This window comes from Papio anubis, chromosome 16 (genome assembly GCF_008728515.1).
Source record: "Papio anubis isolate 15944 chromosome 16, Panubis1.0, whole genome shotgun sequence".
NCBI classification, from domain to species: Eukaryota; Metazoa; Chordata; class Mammalia; order Primates; family Cercopithecidae; genus Papio; species Papio anubis.
In genome coordinates this window covers 86,937,527-86,958,536 of record NC_044991.1, presented here as the reverse complement: position 1 = coordinate 86,958,536, position 21,010 = coordinate 86,937,527, and the positions used below count along the sequence as shown (strand labels likewise).

At 51.2% G+C, this 21,010-nt stretch overlaps 1 protein-coding gene across 5 annotated transcripts in view; it reads right to left on the bottom strand.

Annotated features, from left to right (window-relative positions):
• The window catches only part of PHACTR3 (phosphatase and actin regulator 3), a 280,165-nt gene that overhangs the window by 79,276 nt on the left and 179,879 nt on the right, over positions 1 to 21,010 (bottom strand). For 4 of the 5 annotated variants that reach the window (XM_021920860.2, XM_021920859.2, XM_021920863.2 and 1 more), the window contains exons 5-7: positions 12,222 to 12,431; positions 6,192 to 6,366; positions 5,112 to 5,359 (exon numbers count right to left, since the gene is read on the bottom strand). In XM_021920860.2, the coding sequence (XP_021776552.2) occupies positions 5,112 to 5,359; positions 6,192 to 6,366; positions 12,222 to 12,431 (633 nt within the window). The remainder of the gene's footprint in view (positions 1 to 5,111; positions 5,360 to 6,191; positions 6,367 to 12,221; positions 12,432 to 21,010) is intronic. The other variant, XM_021920865.2, reaches the window with a different exon arrangement.

Sequence of the window (21,010 nt, the reverse complement as noted above, 5' to 3'; positions counted from 1 at the left end):
AGATGGAGAGGGAGAGAGAATAAATGGATAAATAAATGAATAAAATAGTAGTTGTTGTGATTAATAATTGATGTATTTACTGCCTGGTGCTTTTCTGCTTCCACACCATGGAGATCTGAAAATAACGTAGCAGGCGAGACGGTGGGAATGGGGTTTGAACTCAGCACACTGCAGACAGAAGCAAATAACAACCACCTTTCACCATTGTCTGCACCAGGCAAAGCAAAGCACTCTTACAGGCCTTTCCTACTGTGAGTAATTTTCCCCAAAAAAAGCAACATTTATAGACTTTCTCTATGACCAATATTGAATTTTCCCACAGCATTTTATCTCAGAGATTTATCACTTCTGGAGCGCTGGGGACACAGCTGAGAATGTGACAAAAGCAAAGCACTGCTTTCTGCACTTGATTTCAGGGCTTCAGGGACCCTAGACTGTGTATCCTGGGACCAGCACACAGAAACCTCAATTTGCAAATGGCTGGAGGCTGTACCCCGGACATACCTGCCAGTCTGTGCAACGGGCCCAGCCCTCAACGAGGACTCTCTCAGGGTCAGACAGGAACCCTGACCTTGGCCCACAAAAGGCCCATGGAGGAAAGGGGGCCTCACCCAGGGTTTGCAGATGACACCCCACGTAACACGTCATACAGTGCACCACAGCGTTGGGCCTGGGCCACACTCACGACAGCAGTTTCCAGGATGAGTTTCTACAATGAGTGCTACCTTCCCCGCTCTCAGACCCCAGCTCAAACTCCATGTTCACTTGTGGACACCAGGTTTCAAGCACAAATAACAAGAGGCTCAGGTCTGAGCCACGCCCTGGGAGAAACAGTACAGGGATGAGGGCTCCCTGGACCTGGCACCTGTTAGTACTTTACAGGCACTGGCTCCTCTAATCCCCCATTGGCCCATTATGGCTCATTCATTTAACTGATACTTATTTTGCACTTAGCACTCATGAGCTGTGCACACAGTAAGAACTACAGAAACGAAGGCTTGGTCCCTCGGAGCCCACCTGCTAGCAGAGAGGCTGTATGGGCAAAGCCAGTGGTATTGGGGTCAGGGACACTGCCACAGGGAAAATAAGGTTGGGTGAGAAGAAGGGGCCATGTGTTGCCATACAGTAGCCAGGTGGCTTCCTGCACAGGGTGATGTTTTAAACACGGTGGAGCCACGCACACCTCCAGGGGCAGCAAGAGTCTCAGGGGCTATGGTTGGGGTGTGAGGACTATCAAGGAGGCCCATGGGCTGGGTCCAAGGGAGAGGCGAGCTGGGGGAGGGAGGCAGGCCACATGGGGTGGAGCTGCAGGCACTAGGGAGGATGTAGCATTCAATGCCTCAGGGAGCCACTGGAGGGATATCAGCAAGAGGTGACATTATCCAACTTCCATGGGACCCTGGTCCTGTGGCCACCTGTGTGGAGAATGAACTGGAAATGGGGCAATGGTGGCACAGAGAGACTGCCTGGAGGCCAAGTCCAGGTAGGAGAGCCCAGCGAACCACTGCCGGAGAAGAGGGGGTTGGCTGGACCCCAGAACTGCTCCAAGGGGAGCAGAGAAGACTTCAAGGTCATCTGGACATCAGCACAAAGCCAAAAGCTTCGCAGGAGGCTTAGATGTATTGACTGAAATGAGGGAGAGTCCCAGGCCGGGGCACAGATGGGAACCGAAATCTGGAGATGTAAGCTGTGCAATGCGCACCAGCCCCCACGTGGATGCAGAGTCCACAGAGACACCCTAGAGCTCAGGGGCCAGCCATCAGCTGGAGGGACAAACCAGAGATTCATCAGGGTCACAGATGTGTCTAAAACCACACATCCAACAGGTGCTCACTGACTCTTAGAACCAGGTATGTGGGATGATGGGCACATCATAGGGCACAGACAGATACCAGCATGATCGCCCACACAGACAAAATTAGACAGTCAACAATAAGTAATTGATGGGTAGCAGAGAGAGAATAGAGAATGATAAGAATTAGTGTGAATCTGCAACTGTGTCCCAGCCAGGAAAGAAGGTTCAGTGTTGTCATAGAAGCCAACAATGAGGGACTTTGATCTGACAACAAGGAAATGGGGCAGGGACAGGGGAGGGACCTGCCCAGGGCCAAGTCCAAGTTTCACAGCACATTCTGCTGGAGGCCATGGGCTGGCCCAGCCAGAGAAATCCGGGGATGGAGGGGGATTTGTGGGTCAAAGGCCAGAGCCTAGCTTTGGCTCAATGAGAAGAGGAACGAGTTAACCAAGAGGAGTGGAATCAGGGGGTTGAAAGGGGGTTCTCTAAAAGATGTGTCCAAGTCCAAATCCCCAGAATCTGTGAAAGTGACCTTATTTGGAAAGTGGATCTTTGCAGAAGTAATTAAGTTAATCTCTAGATGAGGAGATCATCCAGGATTATCCAGACGGGCCCTGCCTGCAATGACTACAATCCTTATACGAAGGGGAGAGGAAGGAGGGAGGATGAGGCAGTCACGTGCCCAAGGAGGCAAGGCTGGGAGTTTCAGACCAAGGAACACAGGAACCACCAGAAACTGGAAGAGAATGGCTCCTGCTTGGAGCACTCACAGGGAGCACAACCCTCCCTACACTTCGATTTTGGATTTCTAGCTCCCAGAACTGCAAGAGAGAAAATTTTGTGGTCAGAAGCCACCTAGCAGGTGATAAGGTGTTACGACAGCCACAAGAGGCCAACACAGCTGGCCATGACCAGGCCACTTTGGCTGAGCAGGAGGCGTCCCTGTGCACAGCACTCAGAGGAGGAGGGCGCTGGGCAGGAGGGACAGAGGCGGGAGCCAAAGGTGCTGCTAGATGTGCTTTGATGCCAGTTCCAGTGCAGAAACTCTGCGTCTCGACCGCGCTGCCAAAAAGTGTTTTGAGGGCACATCCGGGCCAGGCCTGAGGCTCCCAAGAGGTGAAACGCAGATTCCCATCCTCTTCCGTGTTTAAATAAAATGACTGCATTATACCTTTAATCCTTTAATGCCAGGCATGAGGACACTGCATCTGGATGGCCTAATGATGCCCTGAAGGAAAGTCAAGCTGCGAGAGCCTTCGGGGCCAGGAGCTCTCCCCACCATGTGGATGGTGAGGACAGGAAGAAGTGCTCTCTGAGGTGCACCCGGCTTGAGCCAGGCCCTGTACCAAGGGCTGATGTGGATTAATCCACTCATCCTCAGAGAGGGTCTAGTACAGAGCAGAAAGTTGGAGCTGGCAGCCTGGGTTCATGTCTCAGCCTGGCACCAATGAGCTTCATGGCCATGGCCAGTTACATGGCCTCCCCATGCCTCAGTTTACACATCTGTAAAATAAGGATTATGATGTCATCAGCCTCATGGGGCTCCTGTCTTGTCATAACCTTAGACCAGCATCCCAGACACAAGAAGCACCCGGTAAAGGGCCCTGGCTGTTGACATTGTCAATGTCAAGAGGAAGCAGTTCCCATCTCCCTCTCACCAATGAAAGCATTGTGTCCTGGAGTGGACAAGGGCCTTATGGAAGGGTACCCCCAAACCAGGAGCACAGACTATGCCAGTGATTCTCAACTGGGGGTGATTCTGCCCCCAGGGACATCTGGCCAAGTCTAGAGATGTTTTAGTTTGTCTGCACTGGGGGCATCCAGTGTGGAGAGGCCAGGGATGCTGCAGAATATCCTACTGTGTCCAGGACAGCCCCCTGCCAAGCAGAGAATCGCCTGGCCCCATGCCACTAGTGCTTAGGGACCCTGCTCTAGCCCTTGACCATCCCAACACCAGCTCTTCTCCGAAGTGCACCCACATAGCACCCTTCTCCCTTGACCATCCCAACACCAGTTCTTCTCCCAAGTGCACCCACATAGCACTCTTCTGCTGGAGGTTCGCAGGTGTTTAAGGGCAAGGATTCCAGGGTCTAATGGGTTTGGGGAACACCACAGGCTCCAGCCTCTTCAAAGACATTGGTGCCCTCAGGCCAGTGACCAGTCCCAAGTTTCTGCCACAAAGACACTGGTCCCACGGTGGAAGTCAGCCCCCTCCAAACACAGGGGTAACAGCACTCCCCCCACCCTTTCATGTTTTGCAGCCACATATTCAGAGTTGCTTCCTCGGACCTGGTGGAAAGGCTCCGAAGCAGCAGGAAAGGGGAGGCTATGGAGCCCTGAGCTGCCGGTCTGTCCACCCATCACAGTACCAACCGCATGCTTCAGCACCAGCCAGGGTCAGCACTGACATCTGCTGCCCTTTCCCGCTCCCCACAGGAAGACATGGCCGGAGTTCTGCCCACGCCCACAACAGTCACCATGAAATGCTTCCAGGAAGAACAGCAATGAACACTTCCTGATTCTTCCCTTGCAGGCCAAACACCACGGCCACCCTGGACCCTCCTGGAAGTGACCAGAGGGCCCTGCACAGCCGGTACCAGCTGGGAGGGAAACCCCCTCAGCGCTTCCTCCTCCTAGCCTGAGCCGCCTCCTCCCTTCATCGCAGGGTGGTCTGCAGGCCTCTATCGTCCCGAGTCCCGGAATCCTCAAGGGTAGGATGGAGCAATTACTCTGACCCCGAGAACGCACCATGAGGACAAACACAGAGCTGGCTTCCCAGGACCCTGTGAGCACCTGCTCCCAAACAAGCATCCGCTGCCTGTCCCATTCACACCACTTCTGAGACGGCCATTTGGGATCAATGGAGCAATCTCTCTCCCTCCCTCTCCCTCCACTTCCATCTCATCTTGCTTTACTTTTTTTTTTTTTCCTATAACTTCTAAACACCGAGCATCTGTACACCACCTGTATAGTGTTCGCCACACCATCCTCAGGGGTGGCGTTCTCAAAGTCACTTGCTACACTACTTTCATGGTTTTGGTTTTTTTTCCACGTATACATAAAAACTAATATGCAATTCTCAAAACAACTTTGCTGGGGTATTTTCTAACTCCTTGCTCCAAGCCTGGCTGTGCACCCCCATCCCAGCTTGTTTCAGGAGAGGTTCATTTCCAGAGGACACAACCTCCTCCTGTTTCTCCCCAGGTGCAGCCCCTCGACCTGTTCCTCCCCCAGGCATGAGCTCTGTCCCCGACCCCCTGGTGACAGGGGACCTCTGGCCGAGATCCCCACACTTAATGGGCCATCCTTTCCTCACCAGAAATAATGGAGTCGTTCAGCGCCTCCTCGTCCTGATACAAAAGCAAGTCGTCCTTGAGTTCAGAATTCATGATCAGGTTCTCCTTGTTCTCCTCAGATTCCTTAGCGGCAGTTCGCTTGTTCTCCAAGGCCCCGTCAAAGCTCCAAGCCTCCTCCCTCTCCTTGCCCCGCTCCACGCTGGACGTTCTCGACAGACGGACATCCACCCGCTTCTTTGGAGACCCTTTACTTTCTCTTCCTTGAAAACTAAATCAGAAAGATGGTTCAGGTTACAGGTTGCCCCCTTCACCCAGAAATCCAGCACGATTGACTTCGGAGCTTATAATTAATATCACAGAGGCAGCACCAAAATGCATGCAGCCTCTTGGCTTTTATCCTGGACGCACCAGAAGGAGCATGAGGCTTTGAGTTCAAGGCAAATGGCTGTTTACAACATGCTGTTTTGAAAAGCTCAGAACATGCAAGTTATAAAACCTGCCAAAACATAGGGCAATCAATGTTCAGGGAGAGGACGTCACAAAAACTGAGAAGGACATTTTGTTAGTCTAATACTCCTTCAAACCATCCTGTCTCCCGTTACCTATTTTACCTCTAACAATTCACTAGTTCTTACACAGATGAGGCCTCTAGTCTTTCACAGTCCGTGAGACACATGTGATCCAAAATAAGAGTAAGCTGCAGGCACAGGTTGCCTTACACTCTTGCCCAGTGAAAACGATGAAGCCCTCAGTGTCCTGGGACAAAGTGGAACAGCCACTTCTCTCTCAGTCATTCTCTCCTGCCAAGCTCCCAACCCCACCCTGGATCCTGAGTGGCTCACGCAGGGGACTTTGTGGCCAGGTTCCCACAGTGCACATTCACTGTGCACCCCCTCCCAGAATGTGGGAACCAAGGTCAGCTATGTAATTTGCAGAGCGAGGTGCAAAATGAAAATGTGGGTTCCTTGTTCAGAAGTTATCAGGAATTTCAAGACGGGGACCGTAGAATGGGAGACCCAGCCAGGGCCCTGGGCACAGCCTGAGGCTGGCCAGGCGGGCATTCTGGCGGCACAGGTCTCCCTCACGGGGCAGGGCCTCACCTGTCCTGGCGGTGCTTCGTGGCCAGCGCCCTGTGCAGCTCCTCAATGACGCGGCTTGGGGGAAGAGGCCGGTGGACCGTGGTGAGATGCGGAGACCCCGTGGGTGTGGAGAGCTGGCCCCGGAGGGGAGGGTCGGCACTCTTCATGCCAGAGGCTTGGAAAAGTGCAGCTTGGCCTGGGGTGTGGGAGGAAGCAGCAAGAACATTAGTCTTCAGGAGCTGGGACCAAGGGTCTTGCTGAGACTGGAGACCGTGAGCGGAGAGGACGCTCCCCTGCACCTCCGGGAGGCAGCCCCAACTAATGCCAAGATGCTGGACCAGGATCCCTGCTCCCAAAGCTGGAGGCCAGGGTGCATCTCTGTCCAGTTCTGTTCCATCTGTAGCGCACACCCTGCTAGGGGCTGAGCCCTGCAGACACCAGCACCGGCATCCTCCCTGCAGGGAGTCCGGCTTAGAAAAGCCTCCTTCCGGCTTCTCTGCTATGAATTCAGCTTCCTGAAGCTGCTTCTTGTTCTCGGGAAACCCGGAAGAAACTGTGCAGCCACTCTTCAGCCTGGACGAACACCATGGTCTGCTCTGCCCTCCCCACAGCGTCTGTTGCAGCACCTTGGGCTTGTACTTCCAGCCCTCAGAACAGTAAGGGATACATTTCTGGGCTCCAACCCTCTCCCTGTATCTCTGCCAGGAGCATCACCCCAGAAAGTGAATTGGATTGCTCTCCCATTTTCCTTAGGACATGATTCCAACTCATGGCCCAGTCTCAAGGCCCCTGGGGGTGTCCCCACTCGGCTCCCCAGCTGCATCTCCCCCTCACTCTCTTCCCCCCAGCGCGTGAAGATCTCTCTCCTGTCTTTGAAGGCACCACGCTCCCTTCAATCTGAGTCTTTGCATGGGCTGTTCTTTCTGCCTGAAATGCTTCCCTGCTCCTCTGCTAGAATATCACTTCCTTAGAGAGGCCTTGATCAGATCCCCGTCACCTGCCCCCTGGGACCTGAGCCTGCCCTGACACCTTTCCTCTTACTTGGAGTGAATCACGTTGCCTGGTCTGTTTCTTGCTCCCGGGCAGGCCTGTGTCCACCTTCCTTCCTACAATTTCCCCAGGCCTGGCACTTAAAACACGTGCAATAAACACTTGTTTACATGAAATGACTTTGAAGATGATTCTAAACAGACTCGCTCAATCAAGTCTAAATGAGTGGGACACCCCCTCCTTCCTTCGCCGATGGTCTCCTGCACGTGCTCCAGGCCAGCAGGGGGCTCAGGTGCCCAGAAGAGCAGAGAGCCTGGGCTTTGTCTTCTGCAGATTTGGCCTCTGGTCTTGATCTGCCACTTCCCAATGTGCAAGACTCTGGGAAAGTCACCGAAGCTCTCAAAGGCTTAGCCTCCCTGCCTGTAAAATGAGGCCATCAGCTCCTTTTCAGGAACCCAGCAGCCGGCACAGGCCCAGCAGCTCTTAGGTGTTCAGCATAAACTCTCATTCCAAAAGTATCCTGGCAGGACTGATACAAACACCAGCTCCCCTTAATCCCACCAGGAAAACAACCAGATCTAAACTACCCCATTCCCTAAAAGCCAGAAACAAACTCTTTCAATATAATCCTAGGATGTGGCCAGCATCGATAAAAAGTATTCCTCAAAACCCAAAAAGAAACTGTAAACCTCGTGAAGGATTTTAGTTATTTCACTTTGTCCACAAGCACCTGCTTGGCCAGACAAGGCCAGGCCACAGGGAAACGGCCCTGGCCCTGCCCTAGGTTGGTGGAGCCAGACAGAGACCAGGCAGACAGAAAGAGAGCAAATGACTGTAGAAGAGAGAAGGAGACAGAAGGAGAGGTAGAGAAAAGGGCTGGGAGAGAGAGAGGAAAGGGGAGGGGGGCAAGAGGGCACCACGCAGATGGGCTGAGAGTACTGGGCTGGTCTGAGGGAGGTGGTGGCTGGTTTGGGAGAGGGAGGTCAGGCAAGGCTTCTCTGCAGAGGGGACCTTTGAGCTGAGACCTGAGAAATGACAAGGATCCAGCCATGCAAGAAGTGGCCAGGCAGGGCAGGGGCTGCAGGGAGACCCATCCCAGCTTCTGCACACTGTGCTGTCCTCCCCCCACTGGCCTCAGCCTCCCCAGGCTGCTCTTGCTCAGGAGAGTGCCCCACTCCTGAACACAGGCAGGTGACACTCAGCATCCCCCAGCCCCTCTGTCTCTAACCATCACTGCCTCTACTCCTCACCCCAGCCCCATGAGGAAGGAATCACAGCCCTGTTGTACAAATAGGGAAACTGAGGCAGCATGGTTTGCCTGCTCTCGCTCAGCTTGGTGGAGCTGGGATCCCACCCAGGTCTCTGCCCCACTGTCAATCCCAGATGTGACAACCAGCACTGACCCCATGGCCCCCATAGAGCTTTGCCTGGCTCGCCCCACCCAGCCTGTGCAGGGGACCCCTTGTCACTCCCATTTCACAGATGAGGAAGCTGAAGTTCAGAAGCCACCTCAGGGGCAGGCCACCAGAAGAAGGCGGGAGCTGAGATAAGCACATCGCACCCAGCTTCACTTACACTTGGCAGAGGCTGTGGGACTCCCATCCCTCAGAGCTGAGTGTCACCAACTGGACCAGGTGACAGCAAGGGTAAAGGAGAGGGGTAAAGGAGAGGTCAAAGGGAGAGGGGTGAACACATCTCCAGGGACCAGGCAGGTGAAACCCGGGAACGCAAGGGACCTCCTGCAATTTCTCCATGAGGGGAGGGTGGGGACCACAGCACACAGAGAGAACCCACCCACCTTAATGGGCCTGTGGTGACTCAGAGGGTGATCCAAGATGAAGACTTTTCAAGAAAGTCCAGGAATTTGACCTATGAACCAGGAAGCAAGCTCTCATCAGAGACACCAAATCTGCCAGCATCTTGGTCTTGGACTTCCAGGCTCCAGAAGAGTGAGGAATAAGTTTCTGTGGTTTATAAGTAACTCAGATGAACTAAGACACCTGCGGTCCCTGCCTTGGGTGGAGACTCAGTTGGGCCACGGTCCCTTCTGCAGCAAGGGAAGCCCAGTTAAGGGAACTGTCTTCTTTGCTGCCATCTAGTGTTCACATGCTGAAGCACATGAACCTTTTCCCAAAGGAAAAGGAAAAAGAGGAACTGAGAAAATTAAATCAAAGTCACCAAAATGTAGTCTCTGCAGTAAGAAGCCAGGCCAGGGCTCATAGCTTGGAACCACCCTCCTCCGCCTCCCAGTCTCAACTCAGTCCCCTTGGAAACGCGTAAGTGTCAGAGTATCCCCTGATGTCCTTGCAGCTGAGGGCAGTGTGGAAGCCAGAAGTGTCCGCAGACTTGGGACAGAATGCCAGAATTTAGGGCGTGTGGAGTCAGAGTGAACACCTGTGCCTTCTGAGGCTCGACCTTCCCAAGCTCGGAAGAGGCAGGAAACTCTCTGGGTAACCAAGTTATTGAGGACCAGGAACAAATTATACATTAGCCAGAATAAAATGAGGTGAATGGTGATTAATTGAATGGACTTTCAATGGTTTTAGGTTTCAATGGAGGAAAAAGGGAGCTATCGCAAAGACAATAACAGAATGCAACATAGCCCAGTTTTGCCCCCAACTTTGTGCTGTAATTTATATGGCCATATCACACAAAGACTGAATATTTGGATTCATCTACAGAGATGTAGAAAGATGCAGAAAGCAGACAGACAGGGTTCAGGACATGCATGCATTCATTCACCATTCATTCATCCATGCAACCGTCATCTGCACTTGCTGAGTGCCTGCTGTATGCCCTGTACTACGCCTGCACTTGGATTTGATGGTGAACACAAAAGTGTGGCCAGTTCTCAGGGGCTACTGTCTCGGGGGCAGGTGGTTAGAGAGAGGCAAACCATACAACAGACAAGGCATGTATGGCTCCTTGGGCAGCCTAAAGCAGCAGAACAACTCTCAGTTTTGGAGACCAGAAGCCTGAAACTGAGGCTGGCAGGGTTGGTTCCTTCTGAGGCTGTGAGGGAAATGCTGTCCCAGGTCTCTCTCCCTGGAAAATGCTTGGCATTCTGTGGATGCATCACTCCCATCCCTGTGTGTCCTGTTCTGCCTCTCACGTGGATGCTGTTGTTAGATTCAGGGCCTACCCTAATCCAGCACGAGCTCAGCTTGATCTTTAACTTACTGACAGTTGAGAGACGCTTATTCCAAACAAGGTCATGTTCTGAGGTTCCAGGTGGATGGGAATTTTGGGAGGACACCATTCAACCCACTAAACAAGGTGGGGCAATGCGGTAAATGCTGGAAGATGGGGCACACGGTGCTATGAGGTCAGGGGTCAGGGCTGGCTCCCCTGAAGGAGAGACAGCTTGAGCTGTGGTCCCAAGCATGCAAAGGTATTGACCAGGCAAAGCAGGAAGGGAGAATGTTCCAGCAGGGAGAACAGCCAGGGCCAAGTCTCAGGGTGGTGGGGTGGAGGGGACGCCCCCTCACTCATCCCTCCACTCACCCAGCAGCACATCTTCCCACATACCAACCCTACTCGGGGAACCACAGGGCACACAGCCCCACATCTATCCCATCCAGAACATCTGCAGTACCAGCTAAAGAGGCCCCCTGTGGGATGCATCTCACCTCCTCTGGTTCTGCGGTGTCTGGTTGAGAATCATCAGTTAGATTGGAATACTTAATTCATGTTAGGCATACAAGGAAAATGCCCCACTGAAAGCATTTTCCACCCAAGAGTCACCTCCAGGTTGAGCGTTCACCCCATAAGAGGCAGTAAGGTCCTCAGAAAAGAGCCAGGGGCTGGGACCCAGCCCTTCCAAGCTCATGCCCAGGCTCTCCCTGTCCCAGCAGCTGACACCTCTTCCAAAAGGTGACAGTTCCCTCTTCCATGAAAGCTGGGAAGAAGCACAATGAGGATTAGGTGAGATCGCAGAGGGGAGGGCACCAGCCCCTCGCCACACGTGTGGTAGCAACAAGCTTTGGGCCCAAAACTGGGTTCAAAAGTTTCAATCATTTCCAGGACCTGGGACAAGTTACTGGAGTTTCCTGAGCCTGTTTTGCAACTACAAATGGGGCACCTGGTGCCTACCCAACAAATGGCAATTATTGATGGTGGTTAATCAGAGGTTAGGTGATTGTAACAAAATTGTCAACCTCTGTTTTGTGTCATGTTTGACACTCACAGCCTTCAAAGACAGCATGCAAGGTTTTACTCCGAAAAGTCATTATCTCTTGATAAACAGCCTACCTCTTCCCTGAGACCATCAATGTGTCCTGTTTGCACCAGTAAATTCCAGACAAAAAATACCTAAGTTTGCAAAGTAATTATCTCTACTTGCTAGGATTATTCTGCCAGTGTGACAAAAGCTACGTAAGTGTCTGACCGTGGGGGCCTCTGTCTAGCTGTGCACCCCTATCTGACCACCAATGTCTGCTGTTTACTCCTGGCTCTGCCTTGCTGGACAGAACTTATTGGAAAGTGAAACAGCAAACAGAGACCAGCAGAGACAGGGAGGGAGGAAGGGAGGAAGGGAGAGAGACTGACTGAAAGAGACTGAGATTCAGAGAGAAGCACAAAGAGAAAGACAAACACATGAACATCCAGAAAGAACAGAACAGGACGGAAAGGAAAGGAAAAGAAAAAAAAAGAAAAGAAAGGCCAAGCCAAGCTAAAGCCAAGCCCCGTCCTGGGAACGGGCTGCATCTCTTGCATTCAGGTCCCAGAAGATGCCCCCTTTGACTCCTGCAAAGACATGTCCCTGTTTGCTTGAGGGAGACTAGGCAGTCTGCTCCTGACAACCACAGTTTCCTTGGTAAGATCTACTCCTCTGGGCCTGCCCTGAACCCCAGTCACAGAAGCTAATGATGAGAACCAGCCCATAGTGGGTGCCCAATCAAGACTGGCTGAAGGTATGGGTGGATGGATGGACAGATGGATGGATGAGTGAATGGGTGAATAAATAGACAGATGATGGATGGGTGGATGAATGTATGGTGGATGGATGGATGGATGGAGCAGAGAAAGGAAAGAGGATGGACAGGATGCATGTGGACCCACCTGTGACATTTTTTGTGGTTTTGGAGCTTGCCTTGGGTGGCGGAGTGGGCAGCAGTGGGGGGCTGGGGAGCTGGCCCACAGATCTCTCCAGAGGTCTGGGAGGACTGTCCAGGAAGTCAGACCCAGCTAAGGCTTGGGAGAGCTCATCGGTGGTGGGCAGGAGGCTGCCAGCGTCTGCTTCTTCACCACTGGATGCAGATGGCATCTTGGCTGGTTCAAAGGCAAAGCAGAGAGTTCAAAAACATGTTTCCTCTGACAGCAAAGGAAGCAAGAGAGCAAAGCAAGAGGGTTTGGTGGGATGGGATCGTGAAGAGCATACAGAGCAGTCACCTCACACAGGCACTTGACTTCCTGCAAGTTCAACTCTCAATAGAACCATCAGAAGCAGAGAGAGGAGGATGCAGAGAGGGAAGTCATTTCAATAGCATGAGGGATTCCATTCTTTGTTCCATGAGAGGTGCACGCCATAGCTCCCACCTCACCTAGGAGCAGTGTTCGCCATGCCAGATTTTGGAGTCAGACACACCCAGGCTAAAGTGGTCTCTGAACTTACTCTTGGACCTTAAGTTACTAAATCTCTCCAAAACTCCATTTACTCAGGCATGGCATTGTGTTACCAACAGCCCCTCACAGGATTGTTTCTCAGTTTAAGCAAGAAGTGGCCATGACACAGTGTAACCCTCCAGTCCAGCAGCTCTCATTCTTATTTGTCTGTTTGCAGCAGCCCTAACGTCTGGTATGCCAGCCTAAGGTGGGAGTGACGACAGTAAGGATTGACTTGGAGGAAGGGTTCAGCCATCCCAGAACCCTCATCCCTCCCTTCCTAGCTGCTCATTCAGGCTCCATCCACCTCCTTCACCACCACCCTCAGCCTGCCCATCCCCAGCTTTCCCTCAACCCATCAACCCTTCCCTTTCTTATTTCTCTTTTTACCTGGCTTGGGTTCCATCATCCATTATTTCAACAACAATCTGACCAACAGTCCCTAAGTTCTTTGCCTTGATTCCTTTCAACCCTCTGGAAAAGTTTCATCTGGGGATGAAGCTGCCACTTGTCTGCTCCTGCCCTCACCTAGTATTGCAGGAAGAAGAGCCCATGGAGTCCACTTCAGGAAGAACTGTTGCTCTGCAGGACCCGTGGCCAGAAGCTTCCTCCTGCAGGTGCTCTGCATCACTGCTCAAGCCCTTTCTGTCCCTTCCCCACCTCCAGCTTCCCACCTTTGCTGCTCCTACCACACAGCTTCACCTGCAGCTTTACAGGGAAAACTGAGGTCATCGGACCGGGGCTCCTCTTGGATTTCTGACTCAAATGCAAACTGCTGTCCCCAACATCTCTGTTCTTCCTTACCTCTGATCCAAGAAAGGTGGTCTCCCTGGGACCAGCACTCCCTCACTTCCTGCCCTCTCAGTACACTCTTGAGTGCTAAGGCCCATGGAAGGCACCTGGCACACGTCATCTTATTCAGTTTTTACAACTACCCAATGAAGACGACACAAACACTCTCCCCATTGTATGTCTGAGGGAAAAGCCTGGTGGAGCTGGAGCTTGTCCTTGGGTCACTGTGTTAGCTCCTGTGGGGTTCATTCGTCTATTAGCTGCTGTTTCTGGAGGTACCCAGGAGCTGTTGGTGCTGTCCATGGTGCTGAAAACACAGTGGTCGGGGGAGGGAGTGTTAAAACAGGCCTAATTCCTGCCCACAGAGAGCCTCCAGCTAAACACCAGATGGAAATATTGCATGCTCCTTGTATCCCATTAGCTATCATTAGTTTCTGTTCCTTTATTGCCCATGTTGGACGTTTTAAACTCTCATTCCCAGCCCTTTCTTATGTTAAGTTCATGACAACGGAGTCCTTATCTTAGAAGGGCCAGCCCTCCTAATGCCTGGAGAACAAAACCTCTGAAAGCAGAGATGGAGTATGTGTTGTTCTCCCCCAACAACACATACTCCAACTGCAGAGGGCAGACTCAGCTCTGTGTTATGAAGTTGGCCTGAACTGAGAACAACCATAATTACAGTGGGCTCTATACTCTTTTGTTCTGCATGGATACCCACAGGAAAGTGCTGTTTTCATTTTATTTTTCTTATTACTATTAAACTGTCCTCAAAAGTGTTACTTGTTCAAAGGGGTTTAAGACTCCTATGCTCTGAGATTGTCATTATGTCATCTGACTTGTAACCTATAATGTCTAAGAGTCTACAACTCTGATTAGTTGTTTCACTTAGTAAGTTTTGCCCTGATAATAACATCAAAGTAAATATTTTGTGCTTTCTAGGTAAAAATAGTTGTGAGGTTTCCTTGTTAAGTCACAGGTAAGCATAGAAATGCCCATTTTCTCTATGTAGGCTCCAGTTATAACTTGGTGGAGTTTTCTGTCTTGTGTAAATCAGCACAGGTAAGTGGACACCCTCATTCTTGGGACACCACACTTCAGAGCCCATTTCCTCGGCAGCCAAGCTCATGGCCAAGACCACCAGGCATGGGGTGAGCTCTCAGTAGCCAGCCCAGGCCTAGTTTTCTCCCAGGAAGTTTCCTCCTGGGGGTCCAACTTCTTTTCAGATATTCACACATCTATTATTCTGAAGCCCTTTCATGTGGTCGTTGCATCCACACCCTGCTTTGATTGTTTGGGTTTACAGGACTTCTTGTTCTGGATTGCTTCTTTGTGAATGGGTCATGCTCTCAGGGGACTGGTCACCCAGGACATTTCCAAAGTCCTGCTTTTGGGAGACAGAGATGTCATAGAAATGGCTCACCTCGCCACAATTACACCAGAATCCAGCATTCCCCTCCTTCCTCCATGTGTTTGACCTATTTACAGATGAGTGACCTTGGTCTCCACCTTGCTTAGTGAGTCTCAGTCTCCTCATCTGTACAAATATCTATAAAATACCCGACCCTGCCCACTACAGGGATGGAAAGGCCAACACGAGACCACGGCAGGGAAGGTTTGTCTAGAGCTACTTAGCACTCCTCTGACTCATCTCCTCCAGGACAATGTGGCCAGCATCTGAACTGGGCTCCAGGGGTCTGCTAAGAGGTACCACCAAAGGAAGCATTACCAGGGAGGCAGAGCAGCCTGGGGTCAGTGTCCCCACTCCTGGGTCAGCCCCAGCCAATCATCTGGATCTATCTTCTATGTCTGATCTCCATGTAAAACTTCACTAGATAAGCACTGACTTGGGTCAGTTCCACATCCCTCTGAGCTATTGACAGGTTGTCCCCCTTGGCCTGTATCACTGACTTATCCTTCTTTTTAGGATCCCAACAAGATCTAAAATATTCTACCCAAAACCAAACCAAACAATCTTGACCTCGTCTACACTCCCAGCTTAGTTACAATTACCTGTTCCTTTGCAAAATAAACTTATGAAAGATGACCTTTAACACTGCATCTCCACCCAGCAAGCCCTGGCCCCCTCACTGAGCCAGGGCCACCCCACTCAGCCATCCACCATCTTTAACACTTTCCCCTCTGGCTTCCCGACACACACTCTCCCGGTTCTCCCCTGGAGCCCTGGCCACCTCTGCTCAGCCTCTCTGGCAGGTCCCACCTCCTGCATATGAATGTCCACCTGGGCTGCCCCAGGATGCAGGCCTAGGTCCTCTTCCCTGTCTACCCCTCTCACAGGTCATTCTCATCCACTCCTCTGGCTTCAGAACTGATTCCATTTCTCTGTCAACCCTGGACCGTTTCTCTGAGCTCCAGATTTCCATGTTACCAGTTGGCCACATGGGCATCTCCATCTGGAGGCCAATCACATCCAAACTTGAATCTTGGTCCCCACGACAAATTCTCCTGAGCCTTCCCTTCCCTCTCACTCATTCAACCATCAACCCATCTTGCAAATGTTATTGAACAACCATGGGTTCCAGGCACTATTCTAGAAGCTGTGGACATGGCACTAATCCAGCCAGATCCCTACTGCATTAGTCTCTTCTTACGCTGCTAAAAATAACTGCCTGAGACTGGATAACATACAAAGAAAAGATGTTTAATTGACTCACAGTTCAGCATGCCTGTGGAGGCCTCCGGAAATTACAATCACACCAGAAGGCAAAGGGAAAGCAAGCACCTTCTTCACAATACGACAGGAAGGAGATGTACCAAGTGAAGGGGGAAGAGTCCCTTATAAAACCATCAGATCTTGTGAGAACTCACTCAGTATCATGAGAACAGCATGGGGAAAACTGCCCCCTGTGATTCAATTGCCTGCACCTGGCCTCTCCATTGACACATGGAAATTATGGGGATTGTAGGAATTATAATTCAAGATGAGATTTTGGGTGGGGACATAGCCACACCATATCATCCACTTTCACCAGGTTCAGTGTTCCATGCCCCACCAGCTGTCCAGCCAGACCAGATGCCCCATACCACCCTTTTCTTGTCCTCTCCACCCTATACCCACTCCTTATATCTAATTCACAGACAAGTCTCATGAACTCTACTTCCAAATAATTTCTCAGAAATATCCACTTGTCTCCCAGTGTGAGCTATCAGAACTTCTGCCTGGGCTTCCTCTCCAGCTTCTCAAGCTCCTGACAATGCTTCCCACCCCAGTGGAAACCCATTCTCCAAATCAGGGTTTGTCAGGCCTTTCCTGCAGAGGGTCAGGTAGAAAATATTTCCAGCTTGGGCCATGTGGTCTTTGTTGCTATTACCGTCTCTGTTAGTACGGAGAACTCTGGAAGGCTGGGCCAATCCAAACTACTTCTCTCCTTGTTTCACACCGAAATAGATGTGAAGCCACCCTGACCCTCAGTACTACCCAGCAGCACTTTCTGAGATGATTGACACACTTATTCCTTGTCCATATGGTGGCCACTAGACCCTCATGACCACTGAACACTGGACAAGTGGCTGGAGTGACAAACAAGCTTAAATTTTAATTATTTCAAACAGCCACATGGCTAGTGACTACTGCACTGGACAGGGGAGCTCTGGATTTCCCAGGACTGAGTCAATGGTCACAGTGCCACTACCTTAAGCCGCAGAGTAAAGGGTAAGCCTCTGAGGTCCCCTCATTCCACCTGCCCAAGGTGGGACTCTGGGTTCCCCACCCTTCACCCTGATGGCCATGAGACTCACCACACCAGCTAGGCTCACCAAAACCCTCCTCCAGAGTCTCCCCCAAAACATCCATCCTCACCACACACTGAACCTTCACATCCTTGGCCTACCTGATGGCTTTAAGGACAGGAGATGGTTTTCAGCATCTCCTCTCTCCCTCCCTCCTCCCCATCTTCCCTCTCCTCTGACACCGCCCTCTGCATCTCATGTGAGTATGCAGCCACTGGGGTTGTATCTTGGAGTCTTGTCAAAACTGAAATTTCACATCTGTTAACATCTCAAGTGCTGAATCAATTTTTGAAAAAGTGGAAGAAGACACTGGCTCTGCATGTTCTCTGCATTTGGGGGACCCATCCGTTGGGGCTGGACAAGCAGAGGCTCCTTCTTACCAAATGAAGTCTCAACCAGAGGGTCCTACACTGTAGAAACCCCAATGCAGGGGTCAGGGCTAGGAATGGAAATACCTGAAACTCAACCACAGCGCCACAAGTTCACGGCTTACTGGTACCTCTTTGCTAAGCATGTTCCACTGACATCCTTCTGTGTAATCCTCACTTACTTTCCAGAGCAGGGGCTGATAAACCTTTTCTGTTCAGATGCAGACAATAAACATTTTTGGCTTTCCAGGCTAAGAGGCAAAATCAAGAATATTATGTAGGAACTTAACAGGAGGAAAAACTCTGCCCTGCCACTTGCCTCAAGAGGGCTACCGGGGCAGGGGGCACACTTTGCAGCCAGTTACCACCCACTGAAGACATTCTGGAGTTCAAGGGTGGCCAGCCCAAGGATGGACGTGGAGAGCCCATGGTCACTTGTACTCCACCCCCGTACACCCAGCACATCCTTGGTCTCAGCTTGGGCAGCTGGCTGTGGGCCAGGTGGCTCACCAACTCCCAGATGAGGTTCCTCCACTCAGTGCCCAGCAGCTGACCAGAGCCCACGCCCCAGGAGTAGCTGGTATCAGCATAGGCCCCAGGCAGTGGTGAAGGGCAGCCACTAGTTGGGGAGACAAGTGCAGGGCTCAGGGAGGGAAGCACCTCACCGTGGTCTCCTGACTCCCGGGACCAGCCCACTAGAGCAGTGCTCCACGGCCATGCAGACACAGACATGGGCAGTATCTGACCTGCAGTCTGCAATTTGACAGTCCCTGTTCTAGACTCACATTCCAGAACATTCCAGAAGCAGAACAAATGTTTATCTCCTGTTTGGCTCTAGAGTTTAGGCTGTAGAGTGTTATGGTGAAGATCAAACCCAGTCCTGCCACTGGGTTTCATCTATTTTTATGCTCTATGGCCTGGGAAAGTGACTTAACCTCTCTGGGCTCTGTTTTCTCATCCCAAAATATGGGGCTGTTATAAGATAACAGAGTGCACACAGAACATGATCCCTGAGTGTCACTCTCCTTTTTAATTAGTGCACTCGTGGGAAGGCCAGAACTCAGCTCCTGTCCCACAACAGAAACGCTGAACAGGACCCTGTTCCAATTTGTGTCAAAACACCAGATCCTTCTGGGCTTCGTAGGGAATGCTCTGTTGCTGGTGTGGCACTTATTAGGCCATTTTCATGCTGTTGATAAAGACACACCTGAGACTGAGTAATTTATAAAGAAAAAGAAGTTTAATGGACTCACAGTTCCATATAGCCGGGGAGGCCTCACAATCATGGCAGAAGGCGAAAGGCACATCTTACATGGTGGCGGACATGAAAGAATGAGAATGAAACAAAAGGGGTTTTCCCTTATAAAACCATCAGATCTCATGAGGCTTATTCACTACCATGAGAACAGTACTGGGGAAACTGCCCCCATGATTCAATGATCTCCCACCAGGTCCCTCCCACAACAGGTGGGAATTATGGGAGCTACAATTCAAAATGGGATTTGGGTGGGGACATAACCAAACCATATCAAGCACCATCCAAACAAAACCAGGAAAAGCAAAATCACCCCAAACACAAAAGCCCAAAGTCAACCCAAGTCACCAAACCAAAGGCTCAAGGAAAATAATGGTCAAAATCATTGACAGTGTCCTCCTCCTGAGATTTGCAATATTCAGATGTACCCCCTGCTGCCCACACTCATCATGGTTGGGGCATGGGGAAGCAGCAACTCCAGTCCTGGATGTTGCCACCTGGATGCGGGGAGTGACCTAGGATAGCCCCTTGTGCTTTTTGATGACCCCTCTCGCCCACCCCCAGCAAAGTTCATGGGAGGTTTACTTTTGAAGAGAAAGCACCTGACCTTTCAGGACAGCAGTGAGCACCACTGCAGAGACCCAGGGGCTCCTGTAGGTGTAGACCATCACCCACGGGACACCGCGTTCTGGGCCCCCGTGAGGTTTCCCTGAACTTGTCCAAGGTCAAGGAGAGAAGCAGGGCCCAGGCTCCAGCACTCACATGACGCATTTGTCACTCAAGGATATGGCTTTGTCGGCCATTAGATGACATCTGTCTGTCATGGAATTATCCACAACACAGAGTGACTGTGCCCAGATGTGGACAGCTCCCTTGGGTGCTGAGGTGCAGAATGTGGGAAGAGAACAGACAGCATCAGACACAAAGCATCAAACAGCGGGTCCCCTTGGGCTCTGCAGTAGAAACCGGAGACCTAGGACCATGTTGCCTCACGGGGGCCTCAGGCTCTGCCTCCTTCTATCACAAAACACTGAGGCCCAAAGCAGAAAATTAAAAGTCAGTAACACAGGGGTTGGCTCCGAAGACCAGGCTCTTCACCTTCATGGAAGGGATTGCAAACTCCAACACCCAAAGCGCCAGGCCCATCTACAGGGACAGACTCTGTTCAGCTCCAGTGACCCTGGCTGTGTGACAGCAGGGATCCGGGGGGCCTGAACTTTGACAACTGAAAAGAAACTGCACATCTGGATTTCTGTGAACACTCCTGATGTTTAAACATTGGCTTGCAAATTTTTAAACCAGTACATTTAATGTCCCTGTGTTAAGTTACACCCTGTTTATAGGGGTGTTGTTCATGGCCAAGCTTCTGAACATTGACCTGGTGTTGTGGAGGTGAACAATGTCCCTAGTGCAAGATCCCAGGTCTGTAGAGCTGGATGAGGCCTCGGGGTTGTCCCAGCCATTGCAAACTGCAGGTGACCCCACATCCCAAAACACACGTGCCACTAGAGAGACGGCCTCTCTGGGAGCATCTATAGGCAGCTACATACTGTGTGTTAGCACGTCCCTTTCCAAGGGTTGTTTTTGACAATGAAGACAACAGATGACAATGATGGTGACAGATGACAATGACGGTGACAGATGACAATGACGACAGATGATAATGATGACGACAGATGACGATGATGGTGACAGATGATAACAACGACAGATGACGATGATGGTGACAGATGATAACAACGACAGATGACGATGATGGTGACAGATGACGACGACAGATGACAATGATGGTGACAGATGACGATGATGGCAACGATGATGGTGAGAGTAACAGTGATGCTACAGTAGCAGCAGTAAACACTTTCCAAGTGCTCGGTGTGGGTTAAGATGGAGATAAGTCTTTCCTGGAGATCACTTAATTTAATTTTAGCGACCCTGGGAGGTCAGTGTGACTACTATCCTCATTTTACAGTTGATCAAACAGGATCAGAGAGGTTAAGTCACTTGCCCATGGCCCCACAGCTCAGTAAGGAGTTCAGGCATGTGTCTCAAACCCAGGTCACCTGATGTCAAAGATGTCCTCT